Source organism: Vulpes vulpes, chromosome 16 (genome assembly GCF_048418805.1).
Source record: "Vulpes vulpes isolate BD-2025 chromosome 16, VulVul3, whole genome shotgun sequence".
NCBI lineage: Eukaryota > Metazoa > Chordata > Mammalia > Carnivora > Canidae > Vulpes > Vulpes vulpes.
This window is the reverse complement of record NC_132795.1, coordinates 42,442,247-42,467,223: the sequence shown is the minus strand read 5'-3', so window position 1 is coordinate 42,467,223 and position 24,977 is coordinate 42,442,247. Positions and strand designations below refer to the sequence as shown.

The 24,977-nt window shown below is 38.8% G+C and overlaps 1 protein-coding gene across 3 annotated transcripts in view; it reads left to right on the top strand.

The window, feature by feature from the left end:
• PTPRR (protein tyrosine phosphatase receptor type R) overlaps positions 1 to 24,977 on the top strand; it is a 234,507-nt gene that overhangs the window by 192,124 nt on the left and 17,406 nt on the right. For all 3 annotated transcript variants that reach the window (XM_072741944.1, XM_072741945.1, XM_026001716.2), the window contains 6 exons: positions 1,086 to 1,170; positions 8,996 to 9,075; positions 9,508 to 9,645; positions 18,689 to 18,799; positions 20,155 to 20,312; positions 24,051 to 24,164. In XM_072741944.1, coding sequence (XP_072598045.1) covers positions 1,086 to 1,170; positions 8,996 to 9,075; positions 9,508 to 9,645; positions 18,689 to 18,799; positions 20,155 to 20,312; positions 24,051 to 24,164 — 686 coding nt within the window. The remainder of the gene's footprint in view (positions 1 to 1,085; positions 1,171 to 8,995; positions 9,076 to 9,507; positions 9,646 to 18,688; positions 18,800 to 20,154; positions 20,313 to 24,050; positions 24,165 to 24,977) is intronic.

Sequence of the window (24,977 nt, the reverse complement as noted above, 5' to 3'; positions counted from 1 at the left end):
GTCTGTAGACCACATCTCAAATTCATGATATAGCCAGGTTTTTCCCAAATTATCAGACTGACTAAAAACTAGGACAATTTGAATTAATTTATTAATAATTTATTTCATTTCAATGACTAGGCTTTTGAGTTATATTTTCCATTGAAGAAAGTTCAAGTAACAAAAATAGTACTTCATGTGATCTAAAGATGAAAGCTCTTTTATTTCACGTTAACATTTATCTAAGCAATTTTTGCAGAATTTTAATGAGAGATCATACTGTTTTATATAATCAAATCCTTACACATTTGTTTCAACTCTTTTGAAAACTTTGGCTTACTGCTTTCTTTGTCTCAGTCATCTATAGATGCTCACCTTTTAGATCTAATTTGTTTCCTCAGAGCCATTTCTGCTCTAATTGTTCCCTCTCCAATTATTTGAGGCACATGACATATATTCCAAGTAACATTTATATTCTTGTTAAGTGGGAGAATACAGTGTCCGGATGCTCTTCACTAAAAATATTGCATTTACAACCCCAAGTGGAACAGTAGAATTATAAATAATTCCTTAATACAAAAAAAAAAACCATATTGCATCCCTTGAATCAACAAAAACTCCCTTTATATTATATTTACCACTTGGGGAGGGAGGTTTTAATAATCCTAAAAGAGTCATATAATGTTAAAAGAGAATCCATCAAAAAAAAAAAAAGAGAGAGAATCCATCATAGTGAAATTTTTGGTACTAAACTTATATAAAGATTTTTTAAAATTTGACTACATTGTCCATTTTCAACTGTCTGTATATATTTCTAGCAATTAAGTCAGAAGGAATCTTAAAAATCTAATCAAAGTTTTATGTTTCTTTAATAACTATATGTTAAGTAATACTTTCTAACACAGAGAGCTGTTTCTTAGAGTCAGCTTGCCAGGGTGCAGCTAATATGTTTATGAAAGGAAGGGTGTTGGTCAACCAGAGGTGGTAGTCTGTTGTTTTATAAATGACTTTGAAGTTCAGGAGGGCTCTGAATCAGATGGCCCCCTGTGAAGATTTTCTTTGTGGCAGCATTAGATACACTAATTTGATATCATTTATTTTTGCAGGAAATACCAATGAACTTCGTGGATCCCAAAGAAATTGACATTCCACGTCATGGAACTAAAAATCGCTATAAGACCATTTTGCCAAGTAAGTTTCTTGAATTAAATAGTTTACATTATAAAGCACCAGCCTTCCCCATTCACCCTTTCCTCATCATTTACCACCCTCACAACTTCTCCATACACACCACATTTGGAGTTATAAATGCACATCAAGACTACGAACTGTGACTTTATCCTATATTACTCTTATTATAATGGTCAGCTTACAATTCCAATAGACACATGGTTCTAAAATTTTATTGTGCCACACATTATGGTCAATTGATTTCATCGAGCAATTCAATGGGCAAAGGATAGTGTTTTCAACTAAAGATGCTGAGACAACTGAATATTCACATGCAAAAAAAAATGAAGTTAGATGCCTGGGGTGCCTGGGTGGCTCAGCTGGTTAATAATCTGCCTTTGGTTAAGGTCATGATCCCGAGGTCCTGGGGTTGAGTCCCACATCAGGCTCCCTTCTCATTAGAGGAGTCTGTTTCTCCCTCTCCTTCTTCTCCTCCCCCTGCTTATGCATGCACTCTCTTTCTCTCACTGACACACATTCTCTCTCTCAAATAAATAAAATCTTTAAAAAAAAATAAAGTTGGACCTTGCCTCACATCATATACAAAAATTAACTCAAAATGGATCAGACCTGAAGGTAAAAGCTAAAACTATAGAACTCTTAGTATAAAACAGATGTAAATCTTCATGACCTTGAATTAGTCAATAATTTCTTAGATACGACACCATAAGTACAAGCAACAACAACAAAAATAGATAAGTTGAATTTTATTAAATTAAAATGTTTGGTACTTCAAAGGATGCCATCAAGAAAATAGAAAGATGACTCACAAAATGGGGGAAAAAATTGTAAATTATACATCTACCAGGGAATTCTATCTAGAATGTATAAAGAACTCTTACCACTCAGTTATAAAAAAGATAGCCCAATTTAAAAATGGGCAAAGGACTTGAATAAACATTTCTCCATAGAAGATAGATGAACAGTCAATAAACATTTGAAAAGATGTTCAACATTATTAGCCATATAGGAAATCAAAACTGCAATGAGATACCACGTCACATCCACATGATTTTAATAAAAATGATAGACTATATAGAAAGTATTAGCAAGGATGGAAGAAACTGGAATCTTCACACATTGCTGGTAGGGATGTAAAATGGTGCAACTACTTAGGAAACAGTTTGGTAGTTCATCAAAAGGCCAATCCGAGAGTCACTATAGGACTCCGACATTCTAGTCGAAGTCCCATTCTTTCATTCGAAGAGAAATAAAAACATATCATTGGCAATCACTAGACAAATAGATAGTTGGAGTTTGGGCAAAAATCCATAAGAAGTCCAAAGCAATAGCTCTGGAAAGATGAAGCCACAAAGACTTTTTAAAAAGTATTGATATGGGATCCCTGGGTGGCTCAGCGGTTTGAAGTGTCCAGATTGGCAAATCCATAAAGACAGAAACTGTCTTAGTGGTTACCTAGTGCTGAGAGGCATGGGAAATAGCTGTTAAATAACTAAAGGCTGTGGAGTTAATTTTAAGAGAAGGAAAATGTTACAGAGTTGATCGTGGTGACAGTTGCACAATTCTATGTGAATGAAGAACTGTATGGTGGCGCACTTTAAACGACAAAATTCTATGGTATGTGAATTACATCCTAACAAAGCTGTTACCAAAAAAATTCATAATAATCACCTAGAGTCCTTATAAAAATCTAGAGTCCTCGGTTCCACCCGGGGATTCTGTTTAAGTAAGTCTGCTGTTTGGGCCCAAGAATCCATACTTCTAGGCAAACACCCGGGTGATTCTGATACAGATGATACCAGCACCACACTTTGAGAAACACTGTTTAGACTATGTTAAAACTAAATCTAACTCAGGTGCCTGTGTGGCTCAGTTGGTTAAGCAGCTGCCTTCACCTCAGATCATGATCCCAGAGTCCTGGATCCAGCCCCAAGTTGGGCTCCCTGCTCAAGGGAACAGGGAGCTTCTCCATCTCCCTCTGCTGCTCCCCCTGCTTGCGCTCTCTCTTAAATAAATAAATAAATAAATAAATAAATAAATAAATAAATAAAATCTTTAAAAAAAAAAACCCGACCTAAATATAATTTCATGAAATTTATCAATGTCAAGCAATGAGCTAGACACCAGGAACCAGTAAGAAATAAGGAATAGCCTATAAGATCAAGGAGGTCATGGGCTAGAGAGGAAAGGCAAGTCGTGTAGGAGTATAGAGAGGACTAAGTAATTCTGCTTAGAGTGGCAAAAATGCTTTGGAGAGGATGTAACATTGTCAATCACTAGACCACAGATGGTTGGGGTTTTGGCAAAACCCATAAATATCTCAAAACAATAGCTCTGCAAAGATGGAGCCACAAAATGTTTCAAAAGTATGGGTATTGAAATATTAGAGTCTGTATAATTAAGCCCATTAATTCACTCATAAAACATCAAATTCTCCCTATTTATGGTTATATCAAGAATTACTGTTAATGGTGTTTTGGGGCTGCTCCCTCTGGTAGAGTTGGAAACACTCCTCTATAACATATTTTTAATGGATCTATATTAATATAGTCCCTGTTGAAAGATATTTTATGACTGTAGCTGGCTAAAGGGGGTGAAAGTGCTATGTGCTACAAGTGGTGCTCCTCTCTGTCTCTCTCAAGATTTTTCAACTGAAACTTACCAAATATAAGAAACTAAGGCATATACACTCATTGCAGTTTTACTTAACCAGCTAATGTCAGAAGGATTTGGAAATTATTAGGATTATTTAAAGTTGAGCCTTCTCAGGGGCACCTGGGTGGCTCAGTCAGTTAAGCATCTGACTGCTGGTTTCAGCTCAGGTCATGGTGTCATGGATCCTTCCATCAAGCCCCACAGAGCCCCATGGGGGGCTCAGCAGGAAATGGGGTTGAAGATGCTTTCCCTCTGCCCCTCTTCCCTCTCACACACTCTCCCTTTCTCTCTTTATCTCTCTCGCTCTCTCTCAAATACATAAATAAATCTTAAAAAAAAAATAAGTGAAGTTCAGCCTTCTCTATTTCCTGCTCTGATGATATCAGACATAGTCCTTCATAGCCCTGTGTCAGCTTTTCCATTCCCAGAACTGGGTGGATCACTTGAACCAGGGCACCTGTGCTGACAACTGATGTCACAAATAATGGATTTTCTGTTGAAAATGTCTGTAGCCTGAATACACCACCCACCCGCTGTTGCACAAAATATAATTGGGTAAATATAGTTTGGGCACACCACACCATTGGTTGAGAATTACCGGAGAAGACTGGAGTTGATATGGGAAGCTATTCTTTATGGTTCATTTTAGACTGTAATATGGGATAAATTCTAAACATTGTATAAAATAATTAAAAATGATTAAGATTTTAAGTATTGTTTTTTCAATTGTTTTAACCTACAATAAACTCAAGTTTAAAAGCTTCCAGCATGGGGGTGTGCCTGGGTGGTTCAGTCAGTTAAGCTTCTGCCCTTGGCTTAGGTCGTGACCCTGTCAGGCTCTTTGCTCAGCGGGGAGTCTGCTTCTCCTACTTCCTCTCCCCCTCCCCCTGCTCATGCTCTCTCTCCCTTACTTTTTCTCTCCCAAATAAATAAGCAAAATCTTAAAAAATAAAAAATAAAAACCTTCCAGCTTGTACATATTAGTAAGGCCATATAATTTGGAAGATGTCTTGCAGCAGAATATGGATGACCGAGAACCAATTAAACCGTAGCTGTATCTCTAAGGATGATGTCAGCCTGGCTCAAAACACTCTACATGGTAGATTAAAGTGAGAAGATCAAGTTTATATCACATTATTTCACAACATTAAAAAATATTAGTGATAAAAATATGTCTATATCCTAAATCTCAAAAGCAGTGGAGAAAAAAAAAACCGATCCTACATCAATATGAAGTTATTTGCACAACAATGAAGGATAATAACAAGTTTTATGTGTATTTATTCCATGCACACAATTTATTTATACAAATAAAAAGCCATATAGATGAAATTTAAGAACAATATTAATTAAAACCTAATTACTTTGGCCATCATTTTATATTTAAAAATGTAAGGTCTGGTAATATTTCCTACTTATATTTCCCGTTCTATTAAGTGCCCTGAACACAGTAGATATGCAAGTAAGTGAGCCACTCATTAAGGCAACCAGTTATGTGGCTCAGACGAAATATAGGGGTTAGACTTGCGTCCTTACTCTGGCAGGAGGATTCAGTTTGTGGCAAACGACTTAATCTTTCTGTGCCATCCTTCCTACACAGGGCTGTGGAGAGAATTAAGAACAAATTCGTGAGAAGGGAAGTTCCCACTGATAGTGAGCCCTCACTATTCTTCTTTTCCTCCACCTAACTGAGGATGCATTGATCATTAACCTCAGAACCAATTCCGAAAAATAGTAACGCTAACTAGGGAAAGAAAACTTACAGTTTCAAAAGCAGACTATTTAAGAGCCCTATTTCCTCTTACAATTTTCATAAGGATCTTAGAAAAAGCACATTTCCATATAATCACCATCTTGCGCTGCCAGGATCAGCCCTGACTGTCCAAATCCTGTACAGTGATGGAAACGCTCTGTATCTCCAATGTGATGGCCATTAGCTACATATGGCAATGGAGCACTTGAAGTAGAGTGAGTGCACCTGAGGAACTGATTTTTAAGTTTTATTTTATTTTAATTAACTTAAAGTTAGCTACATGTGGCTAGTGGCACCATATTGGATAATGCAGTCCTGAAGTCCTCTCTCTATCCTACAACAAACTGAAGGCGACTCCCAGTCACCTTGAAGGTATAGCCACACCCCTGCCTTTCCTCCCATTTCCCACTTATCTTGACTTCGTCTAGAACTATGCTATTCCTCACAGCCCTGTCTTTGCCCAAGGATACACTAGCAGTATAAACTCTTCTTTCATCCAATAGCTTCTCCCCTGGAGTCCAAATCTCAAATGCATTTCCATCTGGAGAAGAAATCTTCAGCACAGAATAACCTTTGACCAAATCTGATAGGACACCAATTAGAATATCAGGATCCAAGAACACCTGGGTGATGCAGCCACTTAAGTGTCTGACCGTTGGTTTTGGCTTAGGTCATGATCTCATGGTTGTTAGACGGAGCCCACCACTGGGCTCCACACTCAGCGTGGAGTCTACTTGAGTTTCTACTTCTCTCTCTGCCCCTCCTCCCCACACTCTCTCTCTCTCTCTCTCTCTGTCTCTCTAAAATAAATGAACAAATGTAAAAAAAATAAATAAATAAAACAATATCAGGGTCCAGGTACCATTTTGTCTGTTAAGTAGAAGACTTAAATTGCCAAAGGTGTTTTAAAGAAGCCAGATGGGAAGATTTCATGTGTTCTGTACACTAAATCTATATGTGTTCAACAATTTGTTGAGAGGAAAAAAGAAACAGGAAGGAGACCAGAAAGAAGAGAAGGAATAAGAGAGGAAGAGAGGGGGAAGTGGAAGAAAGAGGAAGAAAGCAAAAGGAGAGAAGAAAGGAAATAAAAGGGGAAGAGCGAAGGAAGAAAAATATCTCGGTGCTGGAATTGTTACTGCTACTGCCTAGTTGTATCATAACTGGTGTGCTAAATATTTAACATAGAATCCAGAAATACCCATCCTGAAAAAGGTTATCATAGTGAATTCGACCAATATGTAAATTTAAAATATGCATGTAGACTTAAGATGCATAAAATGAATACAATCATAATAGTAATGATGAAAATAAGGATGATGATGACAATGATGATGATGAGGTTTTGAATTTTTCTAAACCTCAGCTTTTTTTTTTTTATGAGTCTAATCTAACATTAAAAAGGCTAAAAGACTTTAGTTAGAATGCCAATTTTCCCCTATTCAGTTGTATGGTACATTCTTGTTTCAAAAGTATTTGGAAACCTCTAAATACATGGAAATCTTATAAATTACCAATTTCCAAACTAAACTTAAGTCAGCTTGATAAGGAACCTGCTTCTAAGCAGTTTATAGGGCTGAGTTCCCAATAAATCCTATACATGGTAGGCATTATAAAAACTGAAGGGAACAGGTCTCTTTTCAAGTCTCACTGGTGTAGAGCGTTTATGGAAACTTCTAATTGTCAGTGAATACTGAAAAGGAACGAAAGGTTTCCTGTCCCCTTTGCTAAGAAAGAAAAAGAATCTAGGAAGTCAAAAACAGTGTTTCAGTTCTAACAGAAATGAGTTCTGATCTTAAGCACTCGATAAGCCACATACCAGAGAGAAATCACAAAGGATACAAAAGTTCATTTAAAAATAAATAAATAAATAAAAGTTAGTTAAAAACACTTCGTGCCCTCAAGGAGTAGGAGTCCAATACAATTCATTGAGGGCAGGCAAAAATTTAAGCACTTAAAATAGAAGATGGTAAATATTAGAATAGAACATGAGGGACGCCAGGCTCAGCAGTTTAGCGCCGCCTTCGGCCCAGGGTGTGATCCTGGACACCTGGGATCGAGTCTCTCGAGTCTCTCGTCAGGCTCCCTGCATGGAGCCTGCTTCTCCCTCTGCTTGTGTCTCTGCCTCTCTCTCTCTTTCTGTGTCTCTCATAAATAAAATCTTTAAAAAAATAAAATAAATAAAACATGAAAAAAATTACCGCAATAAGCTTATTTGTTTAACTCAACAAAAGAGTCATTGATGGTATCAGCAAGAGTGGTGCCTGTTTAAAACTAAGGTTAGGGATCCCTGGGTGGCGCAGCGGTTTGGCGCCTGCCTTTAGCCCAGGGCACGATCCTGGAGACCCGGGATTGAATCCCACGTCGGGCTCCCGGTGCATGGAGCCTGCTTCTCCCTCTGCCTGTGTCTCTGCCTCTCTCTCTCTCTGTGTGACTATCATAAAAAAAAAAAAAAAAGATTAAAACTAAGGTTAGGATGGATTGGTATGTATACAAAGAGGATTGAATTCTAGAGGAGGAGATAAGAACAGTGGGTATGATAAACTCTCACAAGTTTACCTATGTAGAGAAAAACAATAATAAAACAACTACTAGAGAGGGATACACAGAACCGATGACTTAAAAAATGGAAGGGACCATTTAAATCAATGCCATAGACATTTGTTGAGTGTCTACTCTACATGGAAGCACTGTCCTAGACACTAAGTCTTAGACATAATGAAAAATATCCATTTTTGCCTTTAAGGGGCTCAAAGTGTGTCAGATCAAAGAAACCATAAAGAGGTGATTTGATCTAATTCATTTACATAAACCTTGGTAAAAATAATTACCACATTTTCCATAGCACCATGGTTTGCAAAGAGCCTTTCAACTTCTTGTTGGTAAGTGACTTGAACAGTTAAGATGCTGTTGCTAGCGCTAGAACAATCTACCTAGTATCAGATTTCCCTGCTGTCAGTGAACAGACTACCACCACACATGTTAACTAAAGACAGCTTCCTTAGGGAGAGGGGATTCTGGCCAGACCAAGTGTTTGCTGTTGGGCAGGAGAGAAAAGACAAGTGAGTAAGAAAATCTGGTGCAAATTCCAAATCCAAAGTACAAGAAAAACAGCATAAATAAGAAATGGGGCCAAGAATCAGAAACCCACAAAAAACAGCATGATGAATAAACTCATCATCTCAAGCTTACAGGCAAGATTTGTGTTCAGGGACAGGGGCCAAGATGGGCCCAATTGTCCCGCAGTAAACACAGGTGGATCAAGAGACAGACACACAGATGCATCAACAGCAAACAATGACACAAGCCAGACAGTCAGTATATAAGGTAGCAGGTGTGCTGTGTACCATTATTGGTATTCTAAGGAACTTAAAAAAGAATACATTTGTCTGATGCATTCCTTCTTGTTTTCTTCATTAGATCCCCTCAGCAGAGTGTGTTTAAGACCAAAAAATGTAACTGATTCTTTGAGCACTTACATTAATGCTAATTATATTAGGGTAAGTAAGTAAATATAAATTTCTCTCTGATGAGCATGTGGACTTACTATTTGGAATTGTTGGGCTTTGGTGTTTTGTTTTGTGTTTTGTGGATTAATTATGATTTAACTTAGTTACTTGAAAGTTTGTTCATTGGTTTAGTCATAATCAACATTGGTAGTGGGTACTTTCCTCTCCGGTGCATCTCTGGCTGCAGTGCTCTGGGTGCTAGGGGGTGCGCTGGTGAGAACTGAGCTTCATGCCCCTCAGTACTGTATGCTATGCTTTACTTGCTGGGAGAACAGCCAGATGAATTGTGCTAGAATCAGTGAAGCCGTGAAAGTCTGTGTTGCTTTTGGACCAGTGGAACCATTTTGTTGGAAAATTGTTCTAAACTTTCTGTGCAAGGCATGAATTCTAAATCCAATATTTTTGTCTCTTTACTCGAACCAGGGCTACAGTGGCAAAGAGAAAGCATTCATCGCCACACAGGGCCCCATGATCAACACCGTGAATGATTTCTGGCAGATGGTTTGGCAGGAAGACAGTCCTGTGATTGTCATGATCACAAAACTCAAAGAAAAAAATGAGGTAGGACCTTTACCCAAGTAGTGAACGTTATAAATTCTCTATTGCTATAGAAGAGATATTGAATAAGGAGAAATGCCATGTACTTATCAGAATTAAGATGGAAACTTAAAGGCATTTAAAGACAAGTTCACTTCATGTTTCCAGGAATGGTAATTGGTGTCATTGTAGGAATGGCAGCTTTCTTTCAGAATAATCAATATACTTGACATTACGTGTATCTCACATATACCACGTATCTCTGTAAGGAAATGAGGAGCTATGAATTATCACTCTGATTTATAAGCGGGGAAAATTTTTTAAAATTACTCACTCATATCTCAAGTAATTTTGGAGTACTCACTATGTGACCGATGCTACTTTAGTTGTTGGCCATATATTAGTAAACAAAACACACAGATGCCTGCCATTGGTGGGTTTTAACTTTCTAATGGGGAAGACAGATTAAAAAACAATAAATATAACAAGTTCATAGAACTGTAGTGATTAAAAAGGACAAATGGTAGAAGGGGAGAAAGGTAGAGTTGGATAAGGAGATTGGGTGTGCCGCATTGGGAGGGATGAGATGGGAGGAGTAAACTGTGGTATTATAGAGGATGGAAAGGATGAGGCCCCACTAAGAAAGTGAGATATGAAAAAAAAAAAAAAAAGTGAAGGAAGTTACAAAAGCCCAGCAACCTTTTCAATATCTTCATAATAAGAAATCCAAAAGGGAGACATAGTTAGATTCCATTTCCACTAGCAGTTTTTCCTAAGGATCTAGCTTACAGGATACTTTACATCATAAAAACAGAATCGTGAAATCCCCAGAGGGTGCTATCCTAGGTGCTGCTTACATTTTAGGGCATCTTATTGGAATAATTTACAATCTGATCTTAGCATCTTAGTGTTTGTATTCTTGTCAAAACTACTGTATCAGGGCTTCACCATGACGATAAGAATTTAAGAAAACTGAGCTTTCCCTTATGCCTTTTTGGTGAGTTATAACCCTTGAGTGTAGTATAATCTTGTGCTAATCAAGAAAACCCAGGCTTACAAGAATCAATTTATGAGTTTTTAAAAGTTGGTTTCCTTCTTTCATTTTTGCTACAATAGATAAAGGAGTTTTATTTTTCCGAAATCTGTTCCTGGAAAAAAGTATATTTTGGTCCCAGTAGGTGAAAATATATACTTATATAACTATATAACTTACTAAATATATGTTTTTCTGTGAATCTTATATGAAAGCCTGAAGTGCAATAGTAGAAATAGCCCCTAATATTTTTAGCTGTCTCACCCATATCAATCTGTCAACACGTTAGGCCACTGATAATTCCTGCAGAGTTGTTTAATATCCGGGACATTTTGCCTTTATTTTACCTAGTTGGAAAAGACTCTTCAAGTATAAAAGGTGTATTTCTGTGTATATACATTCCCACATACAAACAGGCTAGATAACCTGGAAAACTTACCATTACAAAACTAGTCATACTCGATAAAATTTATAAAGTAGCATAAAATATAAAAGATAGTTAGCAACATTTCCTAGATCTGTGTGGACTGCATTACTCATTATTAAAATTAAAAATTCTGGGACACCTGGGTGGCTCAGTGGTTAAGTGTCTGCCTTTGGCTCAGGGCATGATCCTGGGATCCTGGGATCGAGTCCTGCATCGGGCTCCCCGCATGGTGCCTGCTTCTCCCTCTGCCTGTGTCTCTGCCTCTCTGTGTGTGTCTCTCATGAATAAAAAAATAAAATCTTTAAAAAATATAAATTAAATTAAAATTTCCTTTTTGTTCAGACCTTCCATGATGTAAATATAATGCAGTAGAGAAGACTTTGATGTTTTATAGATAAAATAGTAAAATAAAAATAGTATGCCTAACAGAGCTTGGGGGGATTCAGTCAAAAACTGAATAAAAGGCATAAAGCCAGAGAATTATGGGTTACTTGTGCTTTAATGACAATACAAGACCTGGAGACAAAGCCTTAGGCTTGCAGGAGCCAAGAGCTGGAATGGAGACCTTCCATAGAGTGAGCTCCCACAAGAGCTGTGCCTCCAGTAAAAAGGTGAACCACAAAAATAAATCTGCTGACCAAAATAGGACTATAATAGGAAATTAATCTGTCTCAATCTGGTCTTCTTGTGGGATAAATAGAAGGTTCTCTATAGTATTCAGCATTCAAAAACCAGGAAACACCAAGTAGAATAATTAATATAAAAAGTAATACTGGATTGATAACACTCTGTGGCACTTTCCAGAAACAAAGGCAAAAGCTTTCTGGATGAAGACACTCTCAGGATTTACATCACAGGACTTCAACAGAAAAAGCCTAACCACACATAAGCTCAGGAATAAAAATTATGAGACAATACAAGTAAATAAACAACATAAGGAAAAATCAGAAGCAACAAATAGGTAAAATGACCCATGAGAAATTAAAATAATAGAAACTATAAATACGGGCTATTCTTTTTATAATTGAGCACACAAAATATAAAATTAAAAACTTGACAGGGAAACAAGTTACTACCAAAAAAAGACTAGGAAGATTTGAAAACAAACCAAAGAGTCCTAGAAATAAATATTATATAGATATTAAATTTTTAAAAAGAATATCTCATTAGGCAAGGTTGACAGCAGGCTGGATGTAGCTGAATAAAAATAATGACTGGATTAAAAATAGAGTCAAGGAAATTACTCAGAAGATCGAAATGGCCAAAAATATGAAAGAAAGTTTAAGAGCTAGAGGGTAGCATGTAAATATCCAATGTATATATAATGGACATGTTAGAAGAAGAAGAAAAAAAAAGAAGTAATATTTGAGGACATAATGGTTAGGGATTTTCCAAAAGTGATGAAAGACATGAGCTGTCAGATTTGAGAAGCACCATAAATCCTAGGCTAGTAAGTAAAAATAAATCCATAAGTAGATGCACCTATGAAACTAAAAAACACTGCAGAGATTATTTTAATGACAGTATAACTAAACAAGTGGCTTCTTAGGAACAACCAAAGACGCCAAAACCCAGAATAGTCCCTAGCAAGGGACGAATGAAAGTAACTGACAGCCCAGAACTCGTGTCACATTCAACGACACTAGCAACATTGCCTAGAGTTGAGTAGACGGTATTAATTTAATTTTGATCATTAAATCAAAATTAAAGATTCCTTTCTGTCCAGACCCTCCAGGATGTAAACTTAATCCTATAGAGGAGACTTTGATATTTTACAGATCAAAATGGTACTGAGAGGTCTGGCTCAAAAGAAATACGCAGTAAGCTCCACACTACCAGGAAAATGCTGTTTACCAAAAATGTGCCAACTTTCAATTGTGTTACGCGTCATTGTTTGGAATAGACAAAAATCATTTCCTCCAAAAGAGAAAAAAAAATGAAGGTGGAGTTATCTTTAGAAATTCCCAGGCGTTATAGTTTCATGAATCTTTCTACTTTCTAATAAATAAATGAATAATTGCCAGACTTTCATTTAATAATCCCTATATTCTTAGATCACCAACTGGGCTGTTTGTTCTTTTCTTATCATTCATGTGTTCACTGGAGGGAGCACTTTTCATCTCCTTTGGGAACTTTTCCTTTGCATACACAACTCAGCAAACTGGCGCAGGAGGCCTTGCTTGGGCCCATCTCCACCTTCGACACACCTTCCTGGTGAAGCTTACTCACTACTAGCTTTTGATTGAAAGTGAGAGACCTATGACTCTTCCTTTCACGTGAACACCAAGAGGCCGTTGTAGGGTTATTAATTGGCCTAACTGCAATAGTGTGGTGTCTCAGGGACTAGGGAAGCTCCAGGACAGGGAGGGACAGACGCAGGAAATGGCCAGTCGGTGGGCAGTCGGACACCCACGTGTATGGATTCAGCTCGTAGTCTTAGAGAAGTGTGGTTCATGGGATCCCAGCATATCTACAGTAGTAACACCAAAGGTCGCTGATCACAGAGCTCTGTAGAAAGTGGAATAATGGTGAAAGAGTTTGAAATGTGTGAGACTTAACCGATATGTGACATGGAGACGTGAAGCAAGAAAAAGCTGTTGAAGAAATGGTGCCAGTAGACTTTCCCCAGGCAGGCCTGCCCCAGACCTTCAATTTGTAAGAAATATAGGGTCTACTAAGCACATCAAGTGAAACTCAGGAAAACGAGGCGTGCCTCTACCAAGAAAGGGGGGGAGGGGGAAGGAAAAAGAAAAAGAAAAAGAAAACCACGTCTCAGAACTAGGTGTCTGGATAACAAGATTAAGGCAGGTAAGGTTGAAGGTCAGCGCAGTGGAGCACCTGGTGGCTCAGTGGTTGAGCGTCTGCCTTTGGCTCCGGTTGAGGTCCTGGGGTCCTGGGATTGAGTCCCGCATCAGGTTCCTTGCGGGGAAGTCTGCTTCTCCCTCTGCCTGTGTCTCTGCCTCTCTCTCATTCTGTGTCTCATGAATAAATAAATTAAATTTAATTTAAAAAAAAAAAAAAAAAAAAGGTCAGCCTGGCATGTACTGACCAGTTTTCAGCTTTCCCGGACGATCAGAATTAGCTATTCTAATATTTAGAGAGGCAGCCTGGCCTAGACCTGCCCAGCAAGGCCAGGCAGCCTAGCTCTCATTCCCATACCCTATGTTTCTACTACCCAAGCAATTAAGGGTGGCCTGAAATTCAGAGGCTGACAGCTGTCCAGCAAAATGACTCACCTGTCCTTTCAAGCATGCTTACGTTCCAAATATAATGGCGCCTTAATTTTTAATTTTAATTTGCTAGATTTTATTCATTTGTTTTAGCCCACTCTACTCTTAACCATAGTTAGAAGCCCTCTTATTTGTGACACCTTGGTGGCTCAGCGGTTGAGCGTCTGCCTTTGGCTCAGGGTGTGACCCTGGGGTCCTGAGATTGAGTCCCCCATCAGGCTCATCACAGGGAGCCTGCTTCTCCCTCTGCCTGTGTCTCTGCCTATCTCTGTGTGTCTCTCATGAATAAATAAAATCTTAAAAATAAAAAGAAGCAGCCCTCTTATTCAACACAATTAGCCAAAAGAAATTTAGTGGAAAATCACAAAAACAACCACCAAAAAACTCTAATGCTTTACTTTATCTTAAGACATGTACATTTGTTCACACTAAAATGTGTTCATTTTTTTCATAGAACTCAGTTGTGTTAGTGTTGGCGAAGCTGGAGCTCTAGATCATATGGCTTATGTAAGTCATGCCCTTTAGACATCATCTGAATTTCCCACTTCAGTTTCTTCAAAATGAGAGAAAACACAGAAAAGTCTGTAAAGGAATTATGAATGCAGAACCCTGCGTAGATCTTCAAACTTTGCACTTTTATAATTATCACCTGTCTACTGAGTCCTTTTTTTTATTTTTGACTGCTGAGTCATTTTTTTCCCCAATGAAAACTTATTTAACTTGTGCAATCATTTCCCAGAACAAATTCCTTCCTTTTTTTTTTTTTTTTTTGCACCTTCATGTTTCATTAATTTATGTAAAATTAAATTACTGGGCTTCACTCATGGGTACAACTGCCATAAGGATGTTTGAATGGAAGTAGGTAGCCCTTGGAGAAAGGTACAGCTCCAGTGTCAGGAGTGCTGAGCTCAGTAGGCGAGTGGCCCGAGAACACTGTGGTGCATGAAGAAGGATTGGTGAAGGGGCAGTAGACATCTGAGATAAAAAACTGAATTTTTAAAATGATGCTTGCCCTGAGAGTTTTAGTTCCAAGGACATTATCCCAGAGCCCCCTATCAGGACACCTGAACTTTAGTTTCCTCTGCTGTAAAATGATTAATAATAATAATAATAATAATAATTATACCTAACCCGGTGTACCTAGTTCCACAGCACCTGGTGTGAGATTAATGATATGTTGGTGAAGGTACTTGTAATATTAAATTGCTGCACCTGTGCTGGTGATGCTTCGATGGAACTCCAGGAATGAAAGTAACTCATAACTGCGGGCGACCCGACCCATCCTAAAGATCTCATATGCGGATGTAACCCCAATGAAACTGCCCATCTTCTTTTTAATTTATGCAGAGCCGCTGTCTATGTGATGATACGTGTCTTTAGCTCAGAGAGCAAATCTTTTTGATTTCAAATGCATAGAATTCAAAAAGAAAGTAACTTAAAAATAGATCTTTTTTTTTCCAGACAACTAAACTACCAGCTAGATCTCCTTCCTCTCTATACCCAAATAGCCCCCATGTGATGGAAGTGAGAGGGAGGGTCAAAGAGAAAAGAAATCATAAAAGGAGCTTGCACTGCTTTGTGTTGAATTCCACTTTTGCTATAAACCACTAATTATGAAGCACTGGTTGATGTCCAGGATCTTTACGGTCAGAGTTCACTAATCACTTGTTTGTACAAGAGACACATGAGCCTCTGAAAACCTCTTTTCCCTCCAAATTATGAATTTGGGGAATTAATAGATAATTTCACTGAAAGGATCAGCCCAGTTAGCAAAGAATAGTGATAATTTGGGATTGTATTCCGCGAGAGAGAGCATGCTCTTTTGAATTACCTACAATTAGTGTGGCTTCACCATATTATCTGCAAGAAAGCATTTTCCTTCCTTGCATTTTCTACCCCTTTCAGATCATTGTTAGCACCGCGATAAAGGAGCCCTAAAAAGCTGTTCACAAAAATAATTTGAACGTGAACTTGTGCTCTTTCAACAACCACATATGCAGCTCTCCCCCACCTCACATTCAAAAGCACCCACACTTATCTGGTCTCTTTTTCTACGTTCTCCTAAAAGTGGGGGGAAATGTATTCAGTGTGTAAAAATAAGCTATTGTATCTCAGAAAGGAGATGGGATGCTAATTAAGGGTTGTTTGAATGAACAAGTCACATTGCATTGTCTACTGGGAGCTGACTGCCAATTGCATTTTTGGTAAAGAGTCAAGAAAAACATTCAAAGAGGGCCCCGGCAAGCTTGAGAGAGAAACGAGCAGCGCTTCCATTTATCAAGTAGGTGCACAAGCTCGTTCGGGTATTGTTGAGAGTCAGGGTGCAGGCTTGGAGCTCCTGCCTTGCAGCTTTTCTGACCAGTTTCAAGAGCCACCTTCTCCAAGAGGGGCCTGCTGCTCAGGGCGCGTCGTGGACAATGGGGCACATATGCCAGACTGCTGGACCGCTGAAGGCCTCTTTCTTTGTTCAGTACCTTTTTCAAGATTCTTTGTCACTCTTCTTGGATTCATCCAGGAGGCATGGGTTTTAAGATACACAATAGCTCGGGTCTCACAGCGAAATAATTGATGCTTCATTGAAAGAAACCAGGCAAATTGGTTAGTATGATTCTCTTTAACAAACCTGGGAAATCTGAGACATTTGGCACTAGTAAATGAGGAGAGAAATAAATAGCTTTATTTTTAAAAGGTTTCTTTTCTCAATGTTATGTCAGCCAGGAGGATGCCTTCAGCCTGATTGCCGGACGGTCTGGGGGGGCAGGGGGCATGTAAATAGGGGCGAGAATGATTTACTTTGTTTGGAAAAGGACCAGGACGCAGAGGATGCAAATGTGTTCTTATTGTAATGGATGAAAGAAACAGTGATTCCACCGGGCGAAGTGACTTCCATCCTGGCGCTGGCAGGTGGAGTGCTTAGTACTTAGCAGGATAGACTTCCCGAGGCGTGTTTCTGATACTTTGCATGGTTTTTTTTTTCCTTTAATTCTGTAAATCTGGGATTCGGCTGCTGCTCTTTTGAACCTAGAAGTTCTTAATTTTTTTTCAAGTGTGGTCCTATGCCTTTGACATAAACGTCCTGAGGACTAAAAGGTCAGGACTCAAGGCAACAAGTGAAGGAATTTCTCTATAAATGTGCATGTGTGTTTGCCAGAAAATGATAAGTTCTATTTGAACAATATTTCTAAAGTTAACATTGCTTCTCTGAGCACTTGAAAAGAAAAAAGAAACAAAAAACCAACTTCCACACTTTACATTCTTCATCATTGAACTATGTGGTCAGAATTCATAGTGAGCTTTTTTTTTCTTTTGCAGCTGTTTAAAAGGCAAAATAATACATAATATGAACCTATATGTATGCTTGAATCTCATTTTTTATTTTTCTTTTAATAATGTAGCTCAGATATAATAATAATACGGTATTTAATGTATGATCTAGTGAATAATGAAGCAATGATCCAATCATTTAGATCAATAACCTAAACATAGAACAACATTAAGAAAGACAACGTATTTTAAGTGTATACTGTATGTCTGGCTTTGTCCTAAGTACTTTTCGTGAATTAACTGATGGGTAAACTGAGGCCACAGAACCTAAGTATCTTTTTTTAACAGATTCTCAGCTAGTAATAAGTGGCAAAACCAAAATTTGGACCTAGGTTCTATGGCTCCAAAGCCTGCGCGCCTTAACTACCATGTTATAATGCCTCAGTTGCAATATAATCATTATTACTCTTATTAAACCCTTCAAAGAGGACCCATTATAAAAATGCTATTCTTTAAATAGTTTTGTGGTACATTTATTTCAGTTGACCCTATAAGTGAAAAGACCACTGGTTCTGGAAAATGTAATACAATAGATGTATTCATGATCATTCCATCCTCTTCACATACTAGGGAGCCTTCATTCTATGGCATCTAACACATCACAGATACTCTTATTGCTTCAACTTGATGGAGCAGGAAAATGTGACTTGGCTCAATGACTGAAAAAAATATTCCTAGTCATCACCTGATAAAGTCTAATATTTGAATCTTAATTCTTAATTTCTCAATTTAGTCCTTAACTTTGGGTTTGGGGAAATTTTGCCCTGTTTTTGTACGGGATTAGTAGCAATAGCATTGGAGAGGCATGTGTAAACACTGATACTTCATTTTTAAGATTTTATCGGGATATAATTTACATACCATGAAAGTCACTTGTTTAAAATGTACAATTCAGTAGTTTTAGCACATTTCCAATCCTGTAAAATCAGTACTGGACATTTTTAGAATTAGCCAAATAAAAACTATTGAGGTACTTGAATGAAAAGTACTCCAAGGCCAGTGAAATCATTAATATCTGCTATGTTGTGTTTTTTCTTTTTTTTCCTCTTCCAGAAATGTGTACTATACTGGCCAGAAAAGAGAGGAATATATGGGAAGGTTGAGGTTCTGGTTATCAATGTAAATGAATGTGACAACTATACGGTTCGAAACCTTGTCTTAAAGGTAAGTTATGTAGCTGTAACTCTCTACAAAGGACATGATATGACAGGGTTACATTTCTACTCTGAAATTATTTATCCTGATAAGCACTGCAGATTCAACTTGAAAAATAATGTCAAGATCGTAGAGAAAGGATTACCATTCCCTCATGTATATCTTTGTCATTCATAGTATGTGGAATGATTAAATTGATAGAAGCAGGCATTAAGGAAAATTCACTAAGTAGGATGTTGTGATCCCCTAATTCCTATAAACAAAACATCCTGTTTTCACCTTTCCAATGCCTTTAACTAAAGGTTTGTACTAGAGACTCTACCATGATTTGTGGGAGTTTTTTTGTTGTTTTTTTTTTTTATTTGTTTGTTTTTTGTTTTTTAAAGTGACTTTGGTCTAAGCAGCTTTTAGGAAGGCCTAGAAACTGAAAGAGAAAATCTGTGTTTGTGGGTGGCTGTGGGAGGCAAGACAAGCCTGAAGTGTTGATGAGAGCTTCACAAACTCGGAGTTACAGTAATTTATGGGGACTTTCCCCAGACCAGATTATGTCACACAAAAGTTATCTTATTTAAATTACGGGCAGCAGATGCTGAGGAACACTGCCACGGTATTGTTTTTGCTTCTAGAGAACAATCATCTCAAAGATGTCAATCCTATCTAGGGCCCCACTGCTGGAACAGAAGCATCACAGAGAGTAGAGGCAGAGCTGCCATGAAGACTTTTAGAGGGAAATTCAAAATGGGAAGGCACTGTTTTCAACATAAGCCTTTACATGCCTACTCCACGTCGAGCTGCCTGATGGGCACTGGGCTCTGAGATGACGTGCATGGACCCTCACTCAAAGTTTATCTGATTTAGTGACCCCTTGTAGCTCCTTTGTTCCGGGGACTCCTCACTGTTGCTAAAAACTGCAATTTGGGATGAATGTAGAAATTCAAATGTAGGGGCCAAATATAAAACTAAGCGTTCCTATGTGGGTTAATATGTTTATCATCACTTGTCAAGAATGTTCTAAGAGCAGGAAACACACCCCATTCCAATTCCCTCCTGGCTTCCTTTGCGTCTACCTTAGGTTTATTAAAACAAGTTACAAATATATATATCACATATGTTTCATATGCATCTTCGATTTTAAATATGTATTTCTCATTTACCAAAGGCAAGACTGTCAAACTTTAACATCAGCATATTTATAGTAAAGTTTTCCCAAGGTAGAAGAGTACTCTTCAGAAATCTCCGAGATTTTTTTTTCCACCCAGAAGTAAGTTGCCAGCAAGATGGGAGTGATAGAAGGATTATTGTGGTTTGGATGACTTTTAGTTCCACAAGTAAATGAGGCATTTGGTGGCTATTGCTATTTTCAGCAAGGAAGTCACACCCAACATGTGAAGCATTACTGGTACACCTCATGGCCCGATCACAAGACTCCAGACAGTGCCCAGCCCCTTCTACAGCTCATGCTGGACGTTGAAGAAGATAGACTTGCTTCCACGGGCCGAGGGCCTGTGGTTGTCCACTGCAGGTAAGGGATGAACCGTCCTTTCTGCTTAACCAACTGTCCATCCTCCCTAAAGTCATAGAGCCGGCGGGTTGTGCTTCCTGGTTGTGACTTGATTGGTAAATGAAATGTTTATTCAAGTTGGTTAACTCCTTAATATTTGAGTTTTGATCAAGGTGATACTTTACAGAAATGAGGTGGCGTTATCAGGGCATTTCAGCAAACAACAATGACACCAGAGAGAAAAATGCCACCTCTACATAATGGCTTAGGGAACTGGAAACTTTATTCAGCCCTCTGCCTTGAAACTTACGTCAATTTATTCAGTCTCATCAGTCTCATCTACGCTAGGAATGACACATTTTTAAAAGTTAGTGATGGCTTTTTTGTTTCTTCAAGATGGCAGCTGAACCGTACGTGAATTGTATCTTGATAACATTTATTATTATGTCAAACTTGGTGAAAACCAGTCAGATAGTTTAAAAATGATTTCATTTTTTAAAAAAAGATGGAAATAAATCTATGAAGTGAGAAGTGGGTAAGCGGTAGTTTGCCGAAAGGAGAACAAAATGTTGTTACCAGAACATGGGTATTTGGGCTATACAAACAAAAGCAACATGTCCCTGCTGGTTCTCCTCCCTAACACCTAGCTCACAACTCTCATAACAAATACCTCATTCCCCTTCCCCTTTAGGGTGCCCAAGTGAGAGCAAATCGTTTTAAAATTATTTATATGATTATAAATAATTAGCCATTTATTCTTCATACTTCATCGAAATAATTTATGTTGCTTTGTTTAATGTCATAAGCCTTACAAGGTAGCTTTTGATATTTCTAATAAATAAAATATAATTATTTTAAATTATAACTTTAGCCTCCTTCTTTTTTGAACTTCTGCAGTTTAATTAAGAGTGAAATTCATATATATATATATATCCAATGGAGTCATTATCCAGTTTCTAACACTAGGCCTTATCCTAAACTTCACTTAGGGGTGAGGAAAGATACCCTAATGGGTCATGTTTTGGGGCTGGAATGGTCCTCCACCCAAAATCATAAAACACTCAGGATATCTAAAATGAACTAGCTGTTTCCCCTATAAAACCAGTTCCCCTTCTAATGACTATTTCTAAGAATAAGTCCAGCTTTTTTCCAGGCACTCAACATCGAATGTCGACAGTTATCTTTGGCCCTTCTCTCAACTCCAGCCTCAGTATCTAATCAGTCACCAGATTGGCTTTCCCTTCAAAGCTTCTCCCATAATCATCACTTCCTGTCCAACCACCCAAGTTCAGGCCCTAATGACCTCATCCATGTATTTTAGAAGTCAGTGGCTAATTGCACAAACACACCCCACTGCCCCGAGCCCCACCTCCAACACAGCCTACCCCATCCACTTCTTGCGCGTGATGTCCCTAAAACCCTCCTTCATCACATGGAAATCCCTGCACAGCACTTCTCACTGGCACCCCGTTGTCTGAAGCAAAAAAGTCTTAATTAACCCTGGGTCTACGGAAAAACGACAGGGGTCAGTGAACAACTTGAAATTACTTTAACAAATTATAGAGTACATAGAATCATCTGAGCTTTTCTGGGGAGTGAGAGTTCATAGTTTTTATCAAATTCTTAAAAAACAAAACAAAACAAAGCACTGCTGTTTTAGAGGATGAAGTCCAAACCTCTTAGCTTTCCATGTAAGATCCTTTATCCGCCTCGGTGTGCCTGTCCAGTCTTGTTTCCCACTAGTTCTCTAAGATGGCCTTCTCTTCAGGCCACGCTAGTCTAGTCACTATTGCACACCATCTATCCTGTTCTGCAGCAAATCTTTCTTTATACCATTGTCGTACGGGAGATATTCCCTCTCATTCACGATAACCAAAATGCCCACCATTCATAGGGTGCAATTCAAATCCTGTCTCCTTAGTGAGACCAACTCTTTATAGACTCTTCACCTAAAAGGGACCCCCATCCACCTCTGAATTCCTCTAAATTCCCATCCAATAGGAAACAAGTGCCAACGATGAGAAATAAATACTATTTGAGGGCTACGCAGGGAATTGTTCATTCGAACCATGAGGACTGAAGAAAGCCTCTAAGAGTTGAAATAATGTTGAGCAGGATCTTAAGAAATGACCAACTTTTGTGGTTTTAGAGGATGGTGAGGAGGACATTTCTGAGGAATATCATTAACACAGAAAGGGAAGTCAGAAAATAAAAGCCATTTTTTGCAGTGATTCATGTAAATGACAAAAAATGGCACAAAGGATAAAAGGAGGACAGTGTAAAGACTCAAAGCTCGAAAGTTAGTCATGTTCATATTATACAAGGTCACGAACACCCTGGTGGGGAGCTTAGGCGCTGCCTGTAACCACTGGGACACCATCTACAGCTTTTGAGTAGCGAGTAATATGATCAGATCCCTATTTTAGAAAGATGAACCTAGCAGCTGTGTGTATCATGAATTAGTCCAGGAAGAGACTCGAGACTTGGCAACCATAACGAGATCATTGCAAACCATGAAGTAAGGAGATGTCGAAAACGTGAGCACAGTTTATAGAAAGGAAAGCATGGAGCCCAGAAGCTTCAGTAGAGGTGGAAAATAGAAGAATCGGTAACAGATTGGCTGTGGGAGGTGAGAGCAGGGAGATGATGTGGGAGATGGCTCCAAGACTTCTAGGCTGGGAAACTTGTGGCTAACTGGTAATGCCATTGAGGGAAAAGAGAATTAATTCTGTTTTAGGTACATTGAATTTAGATGCATTGAACGAAAGTCAGTGCAAAATAGTAACATCAAGAGTTCCAGCTAAGAGATGGGATGCTAATCTAGAGTTTGGGAGAAACTTAGGGAATTTAGATGTAAATTTGAGGGCAATTTGCATAAAGACTATTACTGGTTGAAACTGCTGAACCAGTTGGGTGTGAGGACAGAAGGCCAAAGAAGGATGGAGATGGAGAGTTAAAGGGCCTGTTAGGTTGATGACTTACCATCCAGGGCAGATGAATGGGTGAACCCTCCTGGACGGATAGTGTCTCTCTTCAACTATCACCTGGGTATAAATGACCTAGAAATGTGTTCCTCGGGCCACATCCTTCTCCCAAACTCTAGTGAATCCTCAGTTATTCACTGGAAACTTCAACATCGATATATCCAAGACCAACCTTCCCTCCACCACCACCCTACCACCACCAAATTGGCCTTTCTTCGAGAATTCTCCCCTTGTCTCATTGGCACCACCTCTCCTTCGGTCCTCCAGATTCACATTTGTGATTTGTCTAAGTCTTTCTCCTCCTTTCTAGTGCCTCCACCTTCCCTAACTTCAGGTCCCAATGATCCTTTGTAGAATATTGACAATGCCTTGGTCACTATTCTCCTCCCACCCAGCTCTCCCTACTGCACATAACTCAGCAATGGAACACAGTCTAAGCCCTGTGCTGGGCCAGGCTGGTCCTCTCAGCCTGAGAGCTTTGTTGCTAAGCCTGGCGCTGTCTGAGACTTAGCCTTACCCTTTTAAAAGAATATCTTTTGTCTTGAGGAGGTGGGTGAGGAGATGGGTGAAACAGGTGATGGGGATTGCGGGGTGTGCATGTCGTGCTAGGCACTGGGTGATGTGCGGAGGTGTTGAACCACTATATTGTACCCCCGAGACTGCTATCGTACCAGCATTAAAGTTTTAAAAGACAAAAAAATTAAAAAAAAAAAGACTACATTTTATCTTTTCTACTTTTCCTCCACCTTTTTTACTCTTTGTCTTTGCTTTTCAGCGCAGGGATAGGTAGAACAGGATGTTTTATTGCTACGTCCATCGGCTGTCGACAGTTGAAAGAAGAAGGAGTCGTCGATGCGCTGAGCATTGTCTGCCAGCTTCGTGTGGACAGGTGAGTGTCCGCCGGATGGTGTAAAAGAGATCTCACTTTTCAGAACAGCGTTACCATTCCCAACCTGATCCAGGCAGGCCTGACTCTGGAAACATCACAGGCTCCAAACTCTTAGAATCTCTAAAAGATTTGTGTAAAATGCTTAAGTGTATCTACTATCAAACAGCCATTGAAGAAAGCATTATTTGCAACATTGGCAAGAGGACAAACCAGGGGCGCCCGGGTGGTTCAGTCGGTTAAGCATCTGCCTCAGCAGGTCATGGTCTCAGGGTCCTGGGATCGAGCCCCACATTGGGCTCCCTGCTCTGTCTCTCTCTCTCCACTCTGTGTGTCCTCTCTCTCTCTCTCTCTCTCAAATAAACAAATAAAATCTTAAAAAAAAAAAAGAGTACGAAACCAAAAGCTTATGCTTAATCCCTCCCCATCTCTAGTACAGTTGTTTATGGTGGGGCTGTTCCCTCTTTGTCTTCCTCTGCTATTCCTTTATATTGACTGCATTTTCACTTAACTTAACTCAATCGTTCACCTTGGGATCTTGATTGTCTACAATGAGGCACAGGCCATACTACCAAGAGTCATCTTATTTTTCTATTTTCTTTCATAGTGAAATGATGCACATGACACAATCCACCATCTTGACCATCTTTAAGAGTGCAGTGTAGCGGCATTTAGTATATTCACATTGTTGGGCAGTCAGTCTCCAGACTTGTTTTCATCTGGCAACACTCTGTTCCCTTTAAACAGCTTCCCAATCCCTCCTGCTCCCAGGCCCTGGTATTTCACTTAGCATCGTATCCTCACAATTTATTCATA